We start from the raw sequence: 19,035 nt of genomic DNA on the forward strand, positions 1-19,035 counted from the left end.
ATAATGTATGGTACATATAACGTGGGGTTATCCATGTTCTCCTCTCCCAGGTGCTGGAGGTGTCTTCCCCTACAGCTGGAAGTGCTCTGCTGGGCCCCTCTCAGATCCAGTCCCTGCAGGCAGCTCAGGAGCTCACTGTCCGCACCATGTCTGCCCACGGGGAGTCCTGTGATTCTCTGCCAGTCAATGTGCCCTCCAAGCTGGCTGCCATCATGGCCGGCCCAGCTATCACCACCCCAGTTGTGCCACCCCTACCCTGCACCCCTGCAGGTCTGCCCTCACCGCCATCCTACGGGAACTCTGCTGCCAAAGTCTCAATGCTGCCCAGCACTTTACCAACAGACACACAGTTCACTGGCATCACAGTGGAGACTGCTGCCAACTCTCCTCTCCTCCACTCAGAAGATCTTCTCCCATCTGCCACTTATGTGAACGCCTGGGCCAACCCCTCATCTGCTGCTGCCTTGGCTGTGTATGAGGCCACATCACCGTTACCTGCCATCTACACTCCAGTGGTAATCCTCACTCTGACATTCTTTTGTATATATCAGACTATATAATGTAGAATAAAACTGCATTGACTATATTTCTCATCCTCAGGTTAATGTGACCTCAGCCACCATCTCATCACCTCAACCTCCACCCGAAGCATCACCTTCACTTTCACCTTTACCAGCAGCAGCAGCAGCCATGTTGGATCTGCGCAGAGACACCAACAGCCCCGGAACGATTCGTCCTTTCCCGTCTATGACAGATTTCATTGATGACCCCAGTGCCAAGCTCGGGATCCCTGAGCGCATCCCCACACCGCCCAAAGCCCCAATCGCAGAGCTCCTTAACCCTCAGGAGACCCTGCTCCACCGACCCCCCAGCCATTCACCGCTGGAGTCGGAGGAGGAGCACGAAAACACCCGCCTGGTGTCCATCGAGGAGTTTTTGAGACAGGACCAAGAGCCGACGTTCCACAGGACGCAGCAGGTCAGCACTGATGTATTGATACCCAGTAGTTAGTAAACATTTCTGTATTGATTATTGCTGATAACTGATCTGGAAGGGGGAAGAAAGCTTGAAAATGTGTTGCTAAAGAGTCAATAAATGTGCATTATATTTCAGTTATGTGAGCCCAAAGCAGCAACATGTCATTATTTAACTTGCAGGTTTATTATCTTACTCAAAATACAAGAGAATGACTAATAATCTTTTCATTTTTAACATGAATTCACTAAATAAATCCACACTGGATAGTTTCACTCAGAATGTTGACGTATGTTTTCACAGAGTTATGGCAGAGGGATGATGGAGCCTCCCAGTGACTACCACGCAGACAATAGCCGCTCAGACCTGTCTGACATCCTAGAGGAGGAGGAGGAAGACTACTCTGACCACCTCGGAGAAGCACAGGCCAGAGGATACACAGTCAGAGCTAACAGGGTAAAGGAATGACTGCAGTACATACTTTGCATCCATATGCATCCACATTTGCATTGGAAATTTGTGAATGCTGCTTTTCGTGTGAAGTACTTTTCTTGAAGTTTGTCTCGCATTGTTATATTGTCACAGCAGCCTTGTTCTTCTGTCATATATTTGATCGTGCTTGATTGTGATCACTTTTGTTTTTTCTTCCTCTTTCCTTTCTTTTCTCCTCTGCATGGTTGCGCTGCCCTCTGCTTTCTTTGCACTTCCCTTATTTTCACTTAACAATATGATATCCCATCCTACCATCACCGACCCATTTTTGCTTGCTTTGACTTGTGGTCCTGGTAGTCAAACCAGGTGGCAACTCCAGACAGTGATGAGGAGGTTCTTGAGAGGATCCTTAAGTTGCCTCCTCAGGTCTACCACACCAAGCAGTTGTTCAGCATCCCCGAGGTAACAGAGGAGGAGGACAGCAGTCAAGAAGAGCCTTCACCTTACCGCAGAAAGCCTCCACCCAGGCCCGGCCACCTTCACCCCAGAGACACAGAACGCCTCCACCATGGTCACCAGCATCACTCACACCACCCCAACCCCCACCCAAATGTTTCCCATCAGCATCACCACTTCAACAGGGATCCTAGATCTCTAGCCAAAGAGCCTTTATCCAGGCACGGACCGCAGCAGGTCAAGCCTAAGACGCAGCACAGGGTGCACTATGCAGACACAGTGGACACCATCAGTTATCCTGAAGAAGAAGATTTGAGTTTATATGAGGGTCCCACCAACAGGCGGGTCTCAGCCCGCTGTCCTCCTCAGCTGACCCACAACAGCAAAGAAAGAGTACTGCTCAGAGGGCTAGGGGACCGCCTTAGGAGGGAGGCCATGCTCAGGAGTCAGATGGCTGTCGCCGCGGCAGCCAACCCCGGCCATGGCCTTACCCCGCCAAGACCCTACCCAGTCAGCAAAACAGTACAAACTCCGAGGTCACCTATTGATCCCGGGATGGAGATCGATGTGGAGTACGGCACAGATGACAGTGGGGAGCCTGCGGAGTACACTCCGGGGGAAGTGGTGGTGGAGCAGATGAGTTCTGAATGGTGGGTAGAGGGGGCTCAAATGGAGCACAGCAGACCCCCCATTCGCCGAGGGCTGAAGGCCGATCCACTGGTAAACGTTGCTGCGGGCCGACCGCAATGGGTGTGTTGTGTCAGCCCCCTCCTCCTCTTCCCCCGTGTAGCAGTGTGGATCTTCCCCTTTGACTCCTTTAGTTGATATCACTTCCTCCTGTTTCATCATCGTCACTGCAGCGGACAGAGGGAGGTCAGGCAGCACATGTCAAGTTTGAGGCATGTTTCGCTGTCACAAAAAGAAAAGATTATATTATTGAGTAATAGCTGTTGAGTTGCTAAGATATAGCCAAAAAGTGATTGCACTCTTTTTTTTTTACCATTATCCTGAGGCTTCAAATTGATAAGATATACAGTATATACTTATAATATTTTGTGTCATTCCTCTGTCTGACTGCACTAATTCCTGTTACATTCAAATTCTCCTGCACCTTGTAAACCCCTCTGCTCTTGTCTTAAAGTAGTCAGTACTGCCTTGTCATTGCCTTGTGCATTAACCTACCATGGACGTGCTTTGATCATGCAATGCAAAAAATGAACATGCTTATGTTGAAAGAGTAGGATGTTTGATGTTCTGTATTTCACAAGGTGTCTTTTTCTACTGCAATAATTCAGAAGGATTATCAGTACGTGAAGCATAGATTTAGAAGTATAGTTTGGAAATACAAAGAGTTGCATTTGCTGTTCATCTATAAGCCCCTCAGGTGTCTTCTCCTCTCCTTTTCTCTACTCCCTTGTAGTGATTCTGTTTCTGTATTAGCTGTTTTTCTTATTGTCTTGTTTTTTTATCTGTATGTTGAGCAGGAGCCCAGCCAAATGCCACCAGCTGAGGCCGGTCCATCATGGGGGCCCCAGGCAGAGCTCTCAGCTAAACCAGGGTGCTTGCCGGCCAGGCAACTCAAAGGTCAGACACTCTTTCCTCTTTCTTCTTCCTGTTTCCTCTGTCTCTTGCTTCTCTCTTTCTCTCCCTCTCCTTAACCAGCGTATGCAGTGAAGACGTATGAAGGGATGCTGACACACCTGTGCTTTCTGTTGGCAAACCTCCCCCTCTCTCACATGATGGTAGACAGATTAGCACCTTGCGTTGAAGGGGGGTGGAGAGGGTTGCTGTACTGTAGCTGCCGCAGTGGAGAAGAGGGAGAGAGCCTGCTAAGCTGAGAACCGGCTTAACCCAAAGTGGCTTGTCATGACAGGAGGAAGTGACAGACATTAAAATAGTAACCTCGATTAGCCAGCAAAGAAACGAGCCGCTGCGTTGAGCGTACAAGCCCCTCTCTCTCTCTCTCTCTCTCTCTCTCTCTCTCTCTCTCTCTCTCTCTCTCTCTCTCTCTCTCTCTCTCTCTCTCTCTCTCTCTCTCTCTCTGTCTGTCTCTTTTTCCTTCCACAATCTCCCGCCTCTCTCTTTCTCTCTCTCGTCTCTTCAGCTTGCAGTTTCATTCGGTAAACCTAACCTTTCTGGTATACGTGGGGGGCCGCACAGTCGACTTCACGCACACACAAGCACATAAGCGTAAACGTGTGCGTAGATAGAGGAAGGGAGCAGGGAGAAGTTCTGTCCTATCTACTCGAAAATCAGTGAGGATGTGAAAGTGTGCAAGTCTTCTGCCCGTGACTCTTGCCACAGATGGGCTGATTCCCCCTAATGAGATAGACAACTCGTCTCTTTAGTGCAGCTTAAGTCTCACTACAGCTCTTCAAATATGTCTCGCCCTGTCAAATAGACTTCACATGTAATGCTTTTAGCCGTGCCAATCTTCATGTGTGCACTGCTAAGCACGGTGTCCCATTTATAGGCTATCTTGCACAATCTGCGACATGTTTTTAATAGAATTGTGTGTGTGCTTGTGGCTGCGTTGTCGATAAACGTCTACAGATTTAGATTAGGTAGTGGGTCAAACGCCGTTTCCCCCTCTTGCCGGGTTGCTGCAGATCATGAACGAGGCGCACGTTTGTCAAACAGCTCATGCAGCTTAGGATCAGTGGTTTAGCTTGATTACCTCTTTTAAGGACATGCCTCTGCTAAAGCGAACACTGTTCATAGCGGCGCTGCAGTTGGTGGGCAGTGGGGGAGGGGAAAGCTGCCTGCGCCGTTTGCACAGAGCTTTGCAAGCTTTGCACGGCTTTCCTGCAAAGTACAGCACCAGTCAAAAATGTGGACATACTTTATCATTGAAGGGTATGAGGAGGTGTGTCCAAACTTTTGATTTGTCTATATAATATTAGTAGTTGTACATTGCATTTTAAGTTTTTTAATAAAATGTTTACAAAGCACAAAAATTTGTTTCATGGAAGCAAAAATCATATACATTTTCTTAATTCTTTATAAAATGACTTGTAACAAATAACTGATTTAAGTTAAGGAGTTAAAATATAACCTCTGTTGTCAACATTGCACTTGTTTAAACAAAAGGAAGGACACGTGTGAATGAGTGAGCTGAGCCCAGATGTCATTTAATTATATCAATCCTGTGCCAAATGAGTATCAAGCATATCAAGTATTGTAACCATGTATTTGTGTGTGTGTATGTGTGTGTGTGTGTTTGCGCAGGTGTTGTTGATTCACCAAAGATGAAAGGAGACGGTGACATACGCATCTTCGTGGCCCTCTTCCCTTATGATCCCGCCACAATGTCACCCAATCCTGACGCTGCTGATGAAGAGCTGCCCTTCACTGAGGGACAGATCATCAAAGTATGTCGCCATGATGATCACACGTTTTTCCTTCAAAGCATCTCTCAACCATGTGCTTCACTCTATGCTGTAAAGTGTCATTTCTGCAACCAGAATAGGGAGACTAATAACATTTTTTTGACATTTCCAACAAATGTGAAGCTCCTATTGATTGAAACACTACTAGTTAAATATGCATGTAACTGTGACCCGTTTTTTAAAGCACAGAAGCCATTACTTAAACAGACGCACAAAGCCAATAATGTTACAGGTGTGAAAGAGGCTGCATGTTCACCTCAGTCCATTTAATAGATAAACCTTTACAATCCTCTTCTCAGGTTTACGGGGATAAAGATGCAGACGGGTTCTACCGAGGGGAGAGTTGTGGTCGTCTGGGTTACGTGCCATGCAACATGGTGTCTGAGATCCAGGTGGAGGACGAGGAGACCCGGCAGCAGCTACTGCAGCAGGGCTTCTTGTCCACGGCAGCCTCCATGGAGAAGATAGGTACGTGATGCTGTCAGTGTAAAGATTGACCCATCAGCAGATTTCAGACCAAATGTCAAACAAAAGTTTTTGTGTGAAAATCTTAATGATGTTGGTTGTTAAATGTGTTCTGTTAGAAAAGGAGTACATCCTTTACCAGGGGTATAAATGTTAATGTTTTATTCATGATATCACCGCTGTTAATGTTTTAAGTGATAAGTGAAAATAGCAGCACAAGTGTTGCAGAATCCAGACCTTAAAAAAATCAATTATTCAGTTATTTTACATCACTCATTTTCAAATTGGCTGTTCAGCTATGTAAAGATAGAGAGTTTCATACAAGAACAATTCATATGAACAAACTTCTTTTTAAGTGTCGAATACAAGGGACGAAGGAAATGACTTTGAAGGCAAAGAGCTTGATTTGAGCTGTAATCATAATGTCTCAAGCTGAATGAATTTTCTAGTTTGAATATGACACAGAGACCGTTTTCCAATTCACAGAGAATTTAGTTTTTCTCGATTTCATTATTTTATGTGCATATTTCACACAGAAACGTCTACATTTCAGTAGAAAGGAAACTTTTCTCTCAATCTATCAGCTGCCCCATGGTTTTTATGATTTAACACCTGACAGTGTAACATCACCTACTGTGGGTTAAAATACTCTCCCATATTCATGACTGTCACACAGCTGTCTCTCACAGACCACATTGCTTTAGAAAGACATTTTTTAGCATCTAAATTCGTCTCAAATCGTCCCCGCTTTATTTCTGTCACAAAACATCGCTGCTCTGATGGCAGCTGTGCTATAAATGTTTTCTAATTGTTTTGGGTCCTTTAATGATCTGACTCATGCTGCTAAACATGTTTAATCATTTCTGAAGGCAGGACCTGAAGTGCAGCGATATATAATTCTTCTTCGGTAACATTATTCAAAATGAAGCTTGCCCATAAAAGGAGTGGAACATTTAGTCTGATATGGCAATTGATGATGAGCACTTTGGTCAACTCTGGCTGCTTTTAAATGTGCTTTATAAATAAATTAGATTTGTTTTGATAATGATGAATCTTATGAATGCATCCTCCTCATAAAAAGGTGGAAACAAGTGATTTAAGAAAGTTTGGTGAATCTGACTCTGAACACTGGTAAGAATAAACCTCACAGCAAAAAGTAAGCAAGGTTTTTATGGAAATGTTCTTGCATGAGGCTCAATATCCTGAGACAGAATATTTGTTGTCTGCAGTCGATTCTAAAAACTGAGAAGTAAAAACCGCCACATAACTGTTGACCTTTTGACCCAGCTTGAGGCACAAAGAAAGACTTCCATTACGTTGAACAGCATTAAAATGAATCCAAAAAATGTTCATCATGGCATTTTATCTTATGGCTTCTGCTTCACTGTGTTGCTATGAAGGAATTCATAACCATATACATATTCTCAAACACACTCTGACTGCATTTTCATGCAGGTGTCTAAAACATAAACTAAAGTCAAAGTGTTCGCTCGGAGGAATCAAGCTGACACTTTGCTTCTGTTTCCTGCTTTCTACCCGGAATAGCGTGTACAGATGGTTTTAACCTTTTCACTTCCACTTGTTCTCGCTGCTGTGTCCACTGCTCACCGGTTGTCATTTTAAATTGCTCTTCACTGGCTTTTCATTGTCTCCTTTGTCTGGTCTGCTTCTCTCAAAATTGCACCTCTGTCTTTCTTTTTGTTTTTTATTTTTGTTTGTTTGTTTGTGTTTTTGGTTATCCTTTTCTAAAACTCCATTAAGGCTCTCGCACACACGCACAGCTTCCGCGTCGCCCTGTCCCGCCGCCGAAACCGAGACGATCCAAGAAAGGTGTGTCTCGCTGCAAGATTGCGGCTTCCCACCTCCCTCCTTTAATTCTCTTATCTGGTTTGCTTCTCTTTCTGTCTCTTTCACTTTAGCTTCTGCTCTTTCAGTTGCTGCTTCTCGCTTAGCGACCAGAGGGGATTTTTAGGTCAGTTACTGTAGTAAAGAAATCACACAGCTTCCCAGCATTTTAGTCAAATACTCCCATTATGAATAGGTGTTCTGCATCACTTTCACATTCTATAACAGAACTTAGTTTTACTCTTTACATCCACATTTTGAATCTGTGCCACAGCTTCACACATGTTAAAAAAGACACAAGCATGAATACTGAGCCAGTCCTGTCAGCTTTCATTGGATATTCATGTAATGCATTGCAGACACAGCAGTAGAATATCACAGTAATAAATTATCAGCTCAAAGAAAGTTCTTTTTTTTCCAGTATTCTGCTGCTGTGTCACTAAAGAATTACATGATCACTTAAAGGTCACTTGTTGAAACATCCATCCCCTCTGATCTCCATCTGTGACTTTACATACTTCAGTGTGATGATTGATACCAACTGTAACCTCAGGGAGGATTATTCTTTGGACTTTGAGGTGTAATATGAGTGTTGAGTCACGGCTGGTTGTGTGATTGTGCTCACGCTCTTTTCCCTCACCTCGTCTCTTCCAGTGGAGTCTGCAGCACTCTGGGAGGAGAGCGTAGACTCCTCCAGTCAAGGTTTGTAGTCAGCTTTTGGATCCTCTGCCTCTCTGTTTTTCACCTGCATGACCAGAAGACTGCTTCAGTGTCCACCGGACGCCTGCATGCGTTTACTTCCCATTCTGTGCCTTTGTTTTTAATGGTTGTAAATACCAGGATTTATATTCTGGCTGCAGATAACATCCATCCTTAAAAGGGATTGTTTGATTATTCTGAGGTTACCCTGAAGAACATGGACCTTTTATAAAAATCCTCTCCAAAGTAAAAAATGTTATAGATTCTATCAGTCTGCATGGAAAAATCTGCTTTCCTTGAGTTAAAAAAATAAATATATATATATATATATATATATATATATATATATATATATATATATATATATATATATATATATATATATATATATATATATATATATGAGAGTAAATGACCCTTCCTAGCACACATTAAACCATGTTTTATATCCTAAGTTCTTCATTAACCCTCAGTTATAAATGTCAAGCAGTCCCCCCTTCCTAACTCCTCTTTTCATTTCAGTTCAAATAGCATCATTTCATCACCAAATAATTTCTCTTTTCTTTTACTTACAGTGTTGCAAAGACTTAATTACTACTTCTCCATTTTTAAAGACATCACAGCATGAACTCATACGACCTTTCTAATAGAAATAAATGCTACCTGTCATTTCTAATCTATTATATTTACTTCATGAGTTGGACTGCAGTGGTGCGACTCTCCCTTCAGCTTAGCATGACGCTGAGTGACTCGGACTCCCAGACGCGACAAGCTGCATGCCAACGAGCCGATGGCGACATAAGAAGTACCTCACTCGTCTTAATTATTCTCCTCTCTGATTGACTGACAGATCCAAGCCAGGCTGCCCCTGCCACTGCCGCCACCGCTATGGGGAACCCGGCCCCGGGACCTCGCAGGATGGTAGCCATCTTTGACTACGATCCACGAGAGAGCTCCCCCAACACTGACATAGAGGTCAGGCTTTGCACATGCATGATATCTTTTCTCATGATATTTTAGTCGCTGTTTGCTCATGATCTGTCTTGTTTCTCTTCAGGCTGAGCTGACATTCAGTGCAGGAGACATCATACATGTGTTTGGTGACATGGACGAAGATGGATTCTTTTATGTAAGTGTTATAAAGACTGTAGAATTTAAAGTGGTAAACATGATATAACTTTCAGCCTCATGTCTGACGCTGTTTTCACCTTCTAGGGAGACTTGAACGGACACAGAGGTTTAGTGCCCTCCAACTTCCTGCAGGCCCTACCGGAGGATCCTCCAGCAGAACGTCACCCTGCTGCGCCTCCTCACCCTGCCCCACCTCCTCAGCCTGCTGCGCCTGCACCCGAACCCAAGAAAGAATCACAGGTAGCTCAGCATGCGGCCTTCTGACCTGCAGTCACCACTAACATCGCTTTCTTTTCTCATCATTTGGGAGCATTATCAGAGTGTGGTTCCTGTGTTTTTCTGCACTGTTTCTTTAATTCTGCTTTTTTGTTGCATTTCTTTTGCCCCACCATTTCCTGCATGGCCTTTGTGCAGAAGCAGAAACGAACTGTACACTTTGAGACGTGATCGTAAGTGTTTTCTGACAGGACTATAGCAGCCCAGTGGTCAACACTAGTGCCCCCCGTTCACTCCCCCCGTTAATGTCCTCTTCCCGCCACCTTTGACTGTAGTTCGACTTTCCTTCATTGCGTAGGATCCCGCACCTACTTATGATTTTATCTAAACCAAAGCGACTTGTTCCCTCCTATGTGTGCTCCTATCCTTGTGTTTCCTTTTTACTGCAGTTTTAAACATTAGCACTACAGTAAATACTCATCACTTTTAGACATAAAGTATCAAACAAGTCATCTTTTCTTCCTCAAGGGTACGTGGACGTCTTCTACAGAGCCACAAGATCCTGGGCCCTCACTCCCGCGCCCCCAAACAGAACCTCCTCCTGCTCCTCCTCGCCCCGACCCGACAGAGCACACAGACCTACTAAAACCAGACTGCAAACCTCTACCCTCTGCAAACCCCGCGCCAGACCCGGACACGGCTCGGGCCGCGGCGGAGGTCTGCCGCTCTCCCCCGGCCCCCCTCCCTGCAGGCAGCCCGGCACAGACAGACTGCTCTGCACAAGCCAAGAAGAAGAAAGGCTTCTTCTCCAAAGGCAAGAAGCTCTTCAAAAAGCTGGGATCCAGCAAGAAAGAATGAGAGTTAGGACACCTAACTCTGAATACTCGCGTCACATTGAAAGCACTTTTTCTATCTACACTGTTATTCTAAGTCGGTAGTCGGCGCGGTTAGTGGTTATCAGATCTAATAACTGATGCTTCAACCGTCAGCAGTTATACATTTGCCTTAGAGCATTGCTAGACCAGCTGTTTAAATATAGAGTACTTAAAAACATCAACATACAGCTTACAGCATCACAAGAGCATGTTGAAGTGCATGTTGAAGCGTGCAAACTCACTACTCCTACAAATATACTCTCTAGATACTTCCTAATTATCTAAGCAACTGTTCAACTCATCAGAGGCTTTAATGCTTGATATAAAACACTCAGTACTCTCCTGGTTTATTTCATTGTATCAGTGTGATACAGAACGCTATTGAAAAGCAGCTCCTGACGTCAGACACAGCTAATGAACTGTTAGCTTTAGAGCTTGTGTACTGGTGCCACTTTATTTATTTGAAGCAAACGAATAGAAGCAAAGCAGTCCGCTGCTTACTCTGCGCGACTGTAAAAGAATGCACTATTTTAAATAGGTCTGCTCGTCCCTTCACACGTGTTTCCTGTCTTTTAAGAGTATTTATACACTACTTTGTACAGATTGTGTTATTTATTTGTGTCGGACTCTCGCCCTAATCACGGCCACGTTGCATGAAGTGACATCAGGGTAGAAGCTTAGTCATGTTAAGAGCTGTCAGAGACGGCGATGATTCACTTTGATATGCGTAGTTTAGATGGGGAAGGTTAAATGTCAGTGCTGTTCATTGAAGCTGAAGATGATGTTAAGAATGTGAAGGGTCGCCCTTCTTTGTGTATGTGTGTGTGTGTGGGTGGGTGGGTGGGTGGGTGGGTGGGTGTGCATTTGTGGGTGTGTGTGTGTGTGTGTGTGTGTGTGTGTGTGTAGACGAAGCCGCCCAGTCCACTGGTGAGACTGAAAACAGATGCCTTTCTCAAACATGAACACGACTGGCCTCGATGTTGCATACTACATATTTTCTGTGTGTGTGTGTGTGTGTGTGTGTGTGCGTGTGTGCGTGTGTGCGCGTGTGTGCGTGTGTGCGCGTGTGTGCGTGTGTGTGCGTGTGTGCAAAAGACGAAAATAATGTAGTATCTGGTGATCAGTAGGCTCATTTATACTCCAAATATTCTGGTTTGATTGTAAGTGGAGCATCAGGCTGTTATACTCAGTGTAAATGTAGCATGTTTGGTGTTGTTTTTAGCAGGATATGACACAGCTAACAGGAACCTGCTACAGTAGAAATGCATACATACTAAACAGTTTTGGCAGTCATGGCACTGGTGGTTTGTGGCACTACTGTACTGTGATAGACTCTGCAATAAGTTATGTATTTATCGTTTTGCCTCCGTGTGAGCGGTGTGAGAATATCGGGTCAGACAGTGTCGTAACATCTTCATCAGCCCACGCAGTGTAGCAGTAATTAGTCTTTTGTGGAGTTTTTTTGTTTTTACGTCTGCACATTTGCATCATAACGTGTCGACTGCTCTGTTAAAACTATTAGGACTTTAGCAATATTGTCATACTGTGTACAGCAGTGTTTTAATAGGACCATACTGTATATTTAAACGCTTTGTGTGACAGCTTTAACGTAGGGGTGCAGCAAATGTTACTCAAGTGAATGTGTGGACCAGGCCTTAGTAATTCTAGTTTAACACACGCAGTCTGATTAGATGGTTTATCCGTGTGACACAGGGGCTTGTCACACTACTCAGGTTTAAACTCGAAGTTTTCTTATTCGACGCCGAGCCAAGCATGGTGTCCGGCTGGTCAAAAAAAAAGTGCAGAATATGCCAAAATCTTTAGGTGCTTTGCCTGTTACCATAGCTATGAAGAAAGAGAGAGAGAGAGCAGACTGACAGCATAGGAAGGGTGGGGGGGAAGTAAAGCGTGGAGGTTTGCTGTGAAGATCAGACCTGATTTCAGTTTTCGATAGCACACCTGAAGGCACAAGTCGGAGGCAAACCTTTTTTTTCTTTCTTTTAATGTCATGAATGTTGTTTTTTTAGTTTGATGTGTTTGTCACATAAAGGGAGCACGATGATGCCAAGATTAAAAAGGAAGGTAAGGGAAGGGGAGGGGGAAGGGGGAGGGATGGACAAAGACACTTTAGATGTGAAATAGCCGGGATAGAGGCAAGACTGAGGCTGTTAATGTATGTGTCGTTTAGTTGTTGTTTTTTTTCTTATTTTTTCGAGAGGGGTGGGGCGGATGCTCTAAAATTAAAAAAACAAAAAAAGTTGCCGAAATGTACAGCGAATATTTGTACTGATATTGTATTTCACGGCCTTTAAATGCACAAGTATTCCTCTACCTGATGTGTAGTGAGTAGGCTGCTCCCGCTCCGCTGACCCAATAGGACCTAGACCCCCCCTTCATATGTACATGTAGGTAGTGTATTAGCTCAGTTCGATTAATATTTAGCCTTACAAAGAAGACAACCTTGTTTAGTCTTAATATGTTGTTTACAGGATGTTTATTGACTGCATGCATACCAATGTTATACCCATGTTCGGCCTTATTTATGTTACTGTCATATTTAAGTTTTTTCTAGGCTGACCCATCTACAATATTTGAGTTGTAGATTGTCGATGCAGTGGAGAGGAAGCTATAGGAGTTGTCTGTATATAATGAACAGTGTTGGGACTTTTGACCATGTGGTATATTTTCATACAGCACACGTTTTTTTTTTCTTTTCGTTTTTTTTTCTTTCCTGACCTGCATTCATTGTTTAAAAAACCAGTGGAAGATTGACCTTTTTTATATATTACTGTTTTTATTACCCTTTTGGAAGCTCATCTGTAAATATTTTTTGTTAATATTGTTTTTCAGATTTTTTTTTTTTTTTTTTTTGCATGTTCAGGCAGTGTCTACGGAGGGTCAGTAACTAAAGATGTAGGGCACAGAGGACTTGAAATTGTGACGGTTTCTTTCAATATGGATCTTTTTACAGGAATAAAGTATGTATATTTTCACAGAAAACAGTGTAATGCATGTTTCTTAAAGCTTACAACAACAAGATGCTTTTGAATATTCGTCTTTATTTTTATATCACACACAGATTACACTTCATGTCATTTTGGATGTACATTGTTTTACAGGTCGGTTGAAAGAAGAGTCATAAAATGGAGGAAAGAGTCGCAAGCTTTATCCGTGCCACACGCCGCCCATGTGAACTGACTGGGGCAACACTCTGGGTAACGCGTGGCCTTGCGAGACAAAGCAGCTTCCTCTTTTCTGACTTCCTTTTCGAGCGACGTGGCCCTGGAGGAGGGGGGTGGGGGGGTCCTCTCCTTCTCCTTCTCCTTCTCCCTGAAGCCAACAGTACACTCATCCATAAAGTAGGAAACACTACACTGTGGCGATGAGTTTAGTAGTGCTTTCTACTTTATGGATGACTGCACTGTACATCCACCGTTCTTCTTCTCTCCTTCCACTTTTTTCTTTTTCCTCTTCTTCTTCTTCTTCTTCTGCACCTGTAGCCACCGCGTCTGCAGCTGCACACACACACATACATATACACCAACCCCCCACCCTCCCACGCTAAACTGAAAGCTCTCAGCTCAAACGCGCCGCCCCGCTCAGACAGGCCCTCGCTTTTGTTCAACCAGAAGATTCACACTTCCTGATTTGCCTCGAAACGTTGGTTCACTTGCGTAGTTTTGCAGACGACTTATTTGAATACATGTAAGGCCCGTTAACGTTTTTCTACAAGAAACCAAAAAAAAATATCATAAGACCCCGCCCGTCTCTCTTTCACTGACACTTTGCTTCTGTGCAGGTTTTGAGGTTAAAGTCAGAACTTGCGCTAAAGGCAGCGCTATCTTTGAGGAAGCCATTTTGGCAGGCATGAGTAAGCTTTTCTGTATGAGTATTTCAAAAGTCATGTTTAAAAAAAAAAAACAGTCTAGAACTACTGCAGACATTTTCAGTTTAAAATCAAATTGGAGGAAATGCAAAAACATCCAGAACTCACATTAAACACTTAAATAGATCAGTTATATTACAACAGCAGAAACAATGAAAGTTCAGTTTGAAGTACAATCTTATTTCATCAAAATTCCAAATAAACTTCTGAATAGAGGAATATTGACCAACACTTAGATCAACGAAATGCACAATTAATGAAGTAAAAGCTGCGACTCTGGCTTATCTTTTAGTATCTAACAAAAAAAAAGTTAACAAAAGTTAAAAAAAAAAAAAATGTACCATATCGTCAGAAATAATTCTAGCATTTTCTAAACAGCGTCGTCCATCATACGTCACCTCAACCTTCCTTCACTGTTTGTTTCTCTCTGTTCTATAAGTGACGATTGTCCAGCAGCTTCACAGGTGTCTTCTGCAGGTCCAAAGAAGCGTTTGAGAAGAAGAAGAAGTTTCTCTCCTTTTGAACCCTCCAACCACGTGATGTAACCACAGGAAGAGGTGTAACAGTCATAGCAGCTCTCCTTCCGCCTTAACTCTCTCACAAGAAAAAAAAAAAAAACTGCACCTAAAGATACTTTTCTCAGACGCGGCAACTTGATTATTACACAAACTTCATGGGAAAAGCATAAATCAAATAAACGTCTCTTAGTCATTAGCAGATGTGTCTGGGTGTATTAGATTTTAGGCGATACGCTTCAAATCTCATTCTTTTAGGGATTCAAGCACACATTTTTCTATCTTGACAATGTTTTGTGTGGGTGTGATGCTGAGCTGCAGGCCACTAAAAGGTCATTTTTACTCATATGTAGACATTCTGTGGCATTATTCAGTTTAACCCAGAGTACAGGGCAGTGTGAGGTTGGGTAATAAGCCCAAGTCAAGTGGAAATAGATTACAACACACACTAGTCTTCCCAGCAGGTGAATGAGAATGATTTAGTGTATTTTACATATAAAACATCACATTTTACATATAATACATTGCATTTTAGTTCATTTTATCATTCATTTCATGACTTGACTGAATGTTCTGAACTCTCAACTTTGCACACGAGTCCCTGCCGAGAGGCACAGGAAGGTTGGGTTAACTACCTGATGAGTAAAAAGGAGCATTTCCTGTGAGAAGGTGGTTTCAAAGATCTTTCCTTTTGTGGAAACAGCAAAGTCTTCATAGTATGAGTAGTCTAGAAACATGAATAGTTCAAATGTTGGCGCTTTTTTTGTGTGTGTGTGTGTGTGTGTGTGTGTGTGTGTGTGTGTGTGTGTGTGTGTGTGTGTGTGTGTGTGTGTGTGTGTGTGTGTGTGTGTGACTGAAACACTCAAGAGTTGGTGTGAAAACAGTGAATTGTGGTGTTTGTTTCACAGCTGCGGTCATCAAACAGAGAGAAGTTCACATGAGATGTAACTGTAACTAACAAGCAACAAATGTCATATATCGTTAAAAGTAAATGCATCGTTCTCGTCAACATGTAGCGTTACGTTTGAACTCGTCTTCGTTCAAAATGGGTGCTTATTTGCATGTGGGCCGACATTTTCTTTTGTTGGTTTCAAAAGTGAAAGGCGCCAAGTTTCAATTCCTCGTTAATGTAAATGTACAACTGTAGATGTGTGTTTTCCCATAATGTTCATATGAGGGGAGAAGAAGGGGGGGGGGGGCTGTATCACCACAATGCATGGAGTAAAGCTTCACTGACATTTAGTAATATGGAGACACCAGTATGAGTTTCACTAACACACATGCTTTTACACAGTGCTAGAAGGAGTAAAAACCACCATGTGAACATATTCCAATACAAGTAAAAGTCCTGCATTAAAGATCCTAAAGAAATATCATCACCTTTCTTATAGTACTATAAAGTAAAAGTACTTGCATTGATCCTTGTGACTGATACATTGTATTATATAACGCATCAGTGTGTCAGCAGCAGTAGCTTACTCTCCTAGAAGTTCTGATGAGCAAATCTTTTCTCTTATCTTTGATTATAGGTGAAATAATGGATCATTTGAACAGAAATGAAAGCGAAATGTCTCATTGGTGGATGTGCTAACAGCTCACACGCAGCTGAAACGTGACCAGGTGACACAAGTACACACTCATTTTATAGAGAAGCTCAGAGTATTTTTATTTTAAGATGATCACATTATGTTTTTATGTGTGTAATGTTAACCTGAAAGTAACTACAGCTGCCAGGTAAGTGTAGTAACTGGAGTGCAGCATTAAAAAAGTGCCTCATAAGAATGTACTGAGTTACATTCCATCACTGCTTTTAGAACCCTAATAACTGTCGGACGAAATAGAAAAGCAACTTTTCTCTGTCAGGACTTGTTCATTTATTGCTTTGCTGGTATCTAGGTCACACACACACACACACACACACACACACACACACACACACACACACACACACACACACACACACACACACACACACACACACACACACACACACACACACACACAATCTCTCTGAAGAAGCTCCAGCAGTAATAAACAGGCCTTCCTATGACAAAAGAGTGATGAGAATTCAGCTTAATGTTCTGATTAACCCTCACATACTGTTCATATTCGCACCATTCACACTATCCCACGCATAATTAGTCTCTCATAACCAAAAAAAATTCACAAATGCCTCATCATCAGTCACAGATAAACAGCAAGATTATTCCTTATTAATGAAGCTTTCAGAGAGCAGAGAGAGTTTATTCTTTTTTTGAACAAATATGGGTTAAACACTATAAAAAATGTGTATCAGCTGCACACAGATGTTGAAATATTTCCATTTTTGTTTATTCTGGATCACATTAAGAGAGGTCATACAATGTCAGGCTGTACTTAAAACATATTGGGGGTGCTCTCAATTTGACCGTGAACAGTATGTGAAGGTTAAGACCTCTAATGCACAGCAGTGATGAGAAAAGCTTTCAGTTAATGCGACGGCGGTTGCTCGTGTGACATGATCTGAGCGCTGAGTGAAATGTCTGTGGCCTGGAAGCGTTTTCACACGTACGCGTAAAAAATAGTGACACGGTTAGATAGAATATCACTTTATATCTCTGTGACAACCACTCCTTCACCTGAACAGCTGAAAAAAAGAGCGGACATCATACTGACATCAATACTTTGTAGGGCAGTGGATGGTGGGAACAAACTCTTTTGCCTGCACCACATTGTGTAAATGTGTGCGTGTGCGTGTGTGTGTGTGTGTGTGTGTGTGTGTGTGTGTGTGTGTGTGTGGGTAGGCTACACAACAAGAAAAAATGACATTGTTAGGATATAAAAAAATACATAAAAGCTGCTGTTATTTATTCATTCGACTGACTTTTTGATGATGCTCCAAATACAACAAAGTGTGCTACAATGAAGAGCTGTTGAAAAGATCCAGGACATGGTGTCTGTTTTTTCTTTTTAACCTTTAACCCGCCAATCTCCTCACCCCTGCCCTTTTTTGTTAATCCGTGCCCTCTTTAATGTATTGAGTCATCAGCCTCCAGCGCGTGTGTGTGTGTGAGAGAAAGAATACACCAGTCTTTATCTGGCAGAAGACCACTGCATGTGCCAGTGAGGAAGCGATCCTAACTCCCTGTGTGAGGAGTGAAGCAAGGCCCACACTGGCTCTCCTTGATAGACCTTATCTGGGCCGGCAGCCATTTCCCCCTCCCTGCCCTTCTCTCTCTCTCTCTTTCTGCCTTTCTCTGCCTGTCCTCCACGAGCTCCTGGGCCTACCAGAAGCTCCACGAGTCGCCTGTTGATGACATCCTTATATATGACAAAGCTGCAGCTTCTCTCGTGTGTGTAGCTGCTCTCCAGACTGCTGAAGAGAGGAAGTTTTGTCAGCCTTATGAAACACAGAAACTGAGTGTTTATCCCTGTCACAATGCAACAGACTGCGCTGAAGAAAGCTCCACTGGCTTTTTTTTTTATTTTTTAAACAAAGGTCAACGAAGTTGCACCATGAGAAAAAAAAGCATCAAGTTAACTTAACACCCTGCTTTTCTCATCTATTACTTTCCCCCTCAGCTTGCCCGCACATCCAAATAAGGTAAAAAGCCATCGCTACGATCACACAGAAAGAGAGGCCTGTGCGTCCTCTTTGTGTGTGTGTGTGTGTGTGTGTGTGTGCGTGTGTGTGTGAAACATGAGGGGCGTGATGGCTCAGATGCTGGTTGCACTCTGTGGTGTGTGTGTGTGTAGAAGACAGCACAGGCGGAGCTGCAGGCCTTCCTGTCAGACTACGCCTGTGGTCGTGGAAGTCTCTTGCAGCACTCAGCCGAATTTTCTCGGTTTTGTTTTTAGTTTGCGGCTCTCATGAAATGACTTTACCCACCTTTTAAACGTCAAGGAGAAAAAAACAGGTCGAAATGACATTTAAGAAGAGAGAAAACTGAACTGACAGCACTCAAGCGTGGAGTTTTACACGACTTTCACATAGCAGGAAAAGTGTCAAATTGAGCTTTATGGTTGACTGAATGTTGTGCTCAGGCCTGTGTCGTGTTACTAACCCACATAGAGGCGCGTACACTGACACGTGTGGTTTACTTCTCATTTGATCACCAACTGCCCCGACCACCGTAGGATGCTGCTCATTGCTCTGCGCGCTCTATATGTTC

At 43.2% G+C, this 19,035-nt stretch overlaps 1 protein-coding gene across 1 annotated transcript in view; it reads left to right on the plus strand.

Annotated features, from left to right (window-relative positions):
• Positions 1 to 13,453, plus strand: part of LOC133993912 (RIMS-binding protein 2-like) — a 61,474-nt gene extending 48,021 nt beyond the window's left edge. Inside the window, exons 20-32 of the mRNA XM_062433045.1 lie at positions 51 to 515; positions 601 to 978; positions 1,279 to 1,431; positions 3,348 to 3,447; positions 5,092 to 5,234; positions 5,552 to 5,720; positions 7,479 to 7,547; positions 8,217 to 8,264; positions 9,112 to 9,236; positions 9,319 to 9,390; positions 9,477 to 9,632; positions 10,137 to 11,323; positions 11,390 to 13,453. Coding sequence (XP_062289029.1) covers positions 51 to 515; positions 601 to 978; positions 1,279 to 1,431; positions 3,348 to 3,447; positions 5,092 to 5,234; positions 5,552 to 5,720; positions 7,479 to 7,547; positions 8,217 to 8,264; positions 9,112 to 9,236; positions 9,319 to 9,390; positions 9,477 to 9,632; positions 10,137 to 10,466 — 2,208 coding nt within the window. The 3' untranslated portion in view covers positions 10,467 to 11,323; positions 11,390 to 13,453. The remainder of the gene's footprint in view (positions 1 to 50; positions 516 to 600; positions 979 to 1,278; positions 1,432 to 3,347; positions 3,448 to 5,091; positions 5,235 to 5,551; positions 5,721 to 7,478; positions 7,548 to 8,216; positions 8,265 to 9,111; positions 9,237 to 9,318; positions 9,391 to 9,476; positions 9,633 to 10,136; positions 11,324 to 11,389) is intronic.
• The last annotated feature ends 5,582 nt before the right edge of the window (positions 13,454 to 19,035 follow it).

This window comes from Scomber scombrus, chromosome 14, assembly GCF_963691925.1.
Source record: "Scomber scombrus chromosome 14, fScoSco1.1, whole genome shotgun sequence".
Lineage (NCBI taxonomy): Eukaryota > Metazoa > Chordata > Actinopteri > Scombriformes > Scombridae > Scomber > Scomber scombrus.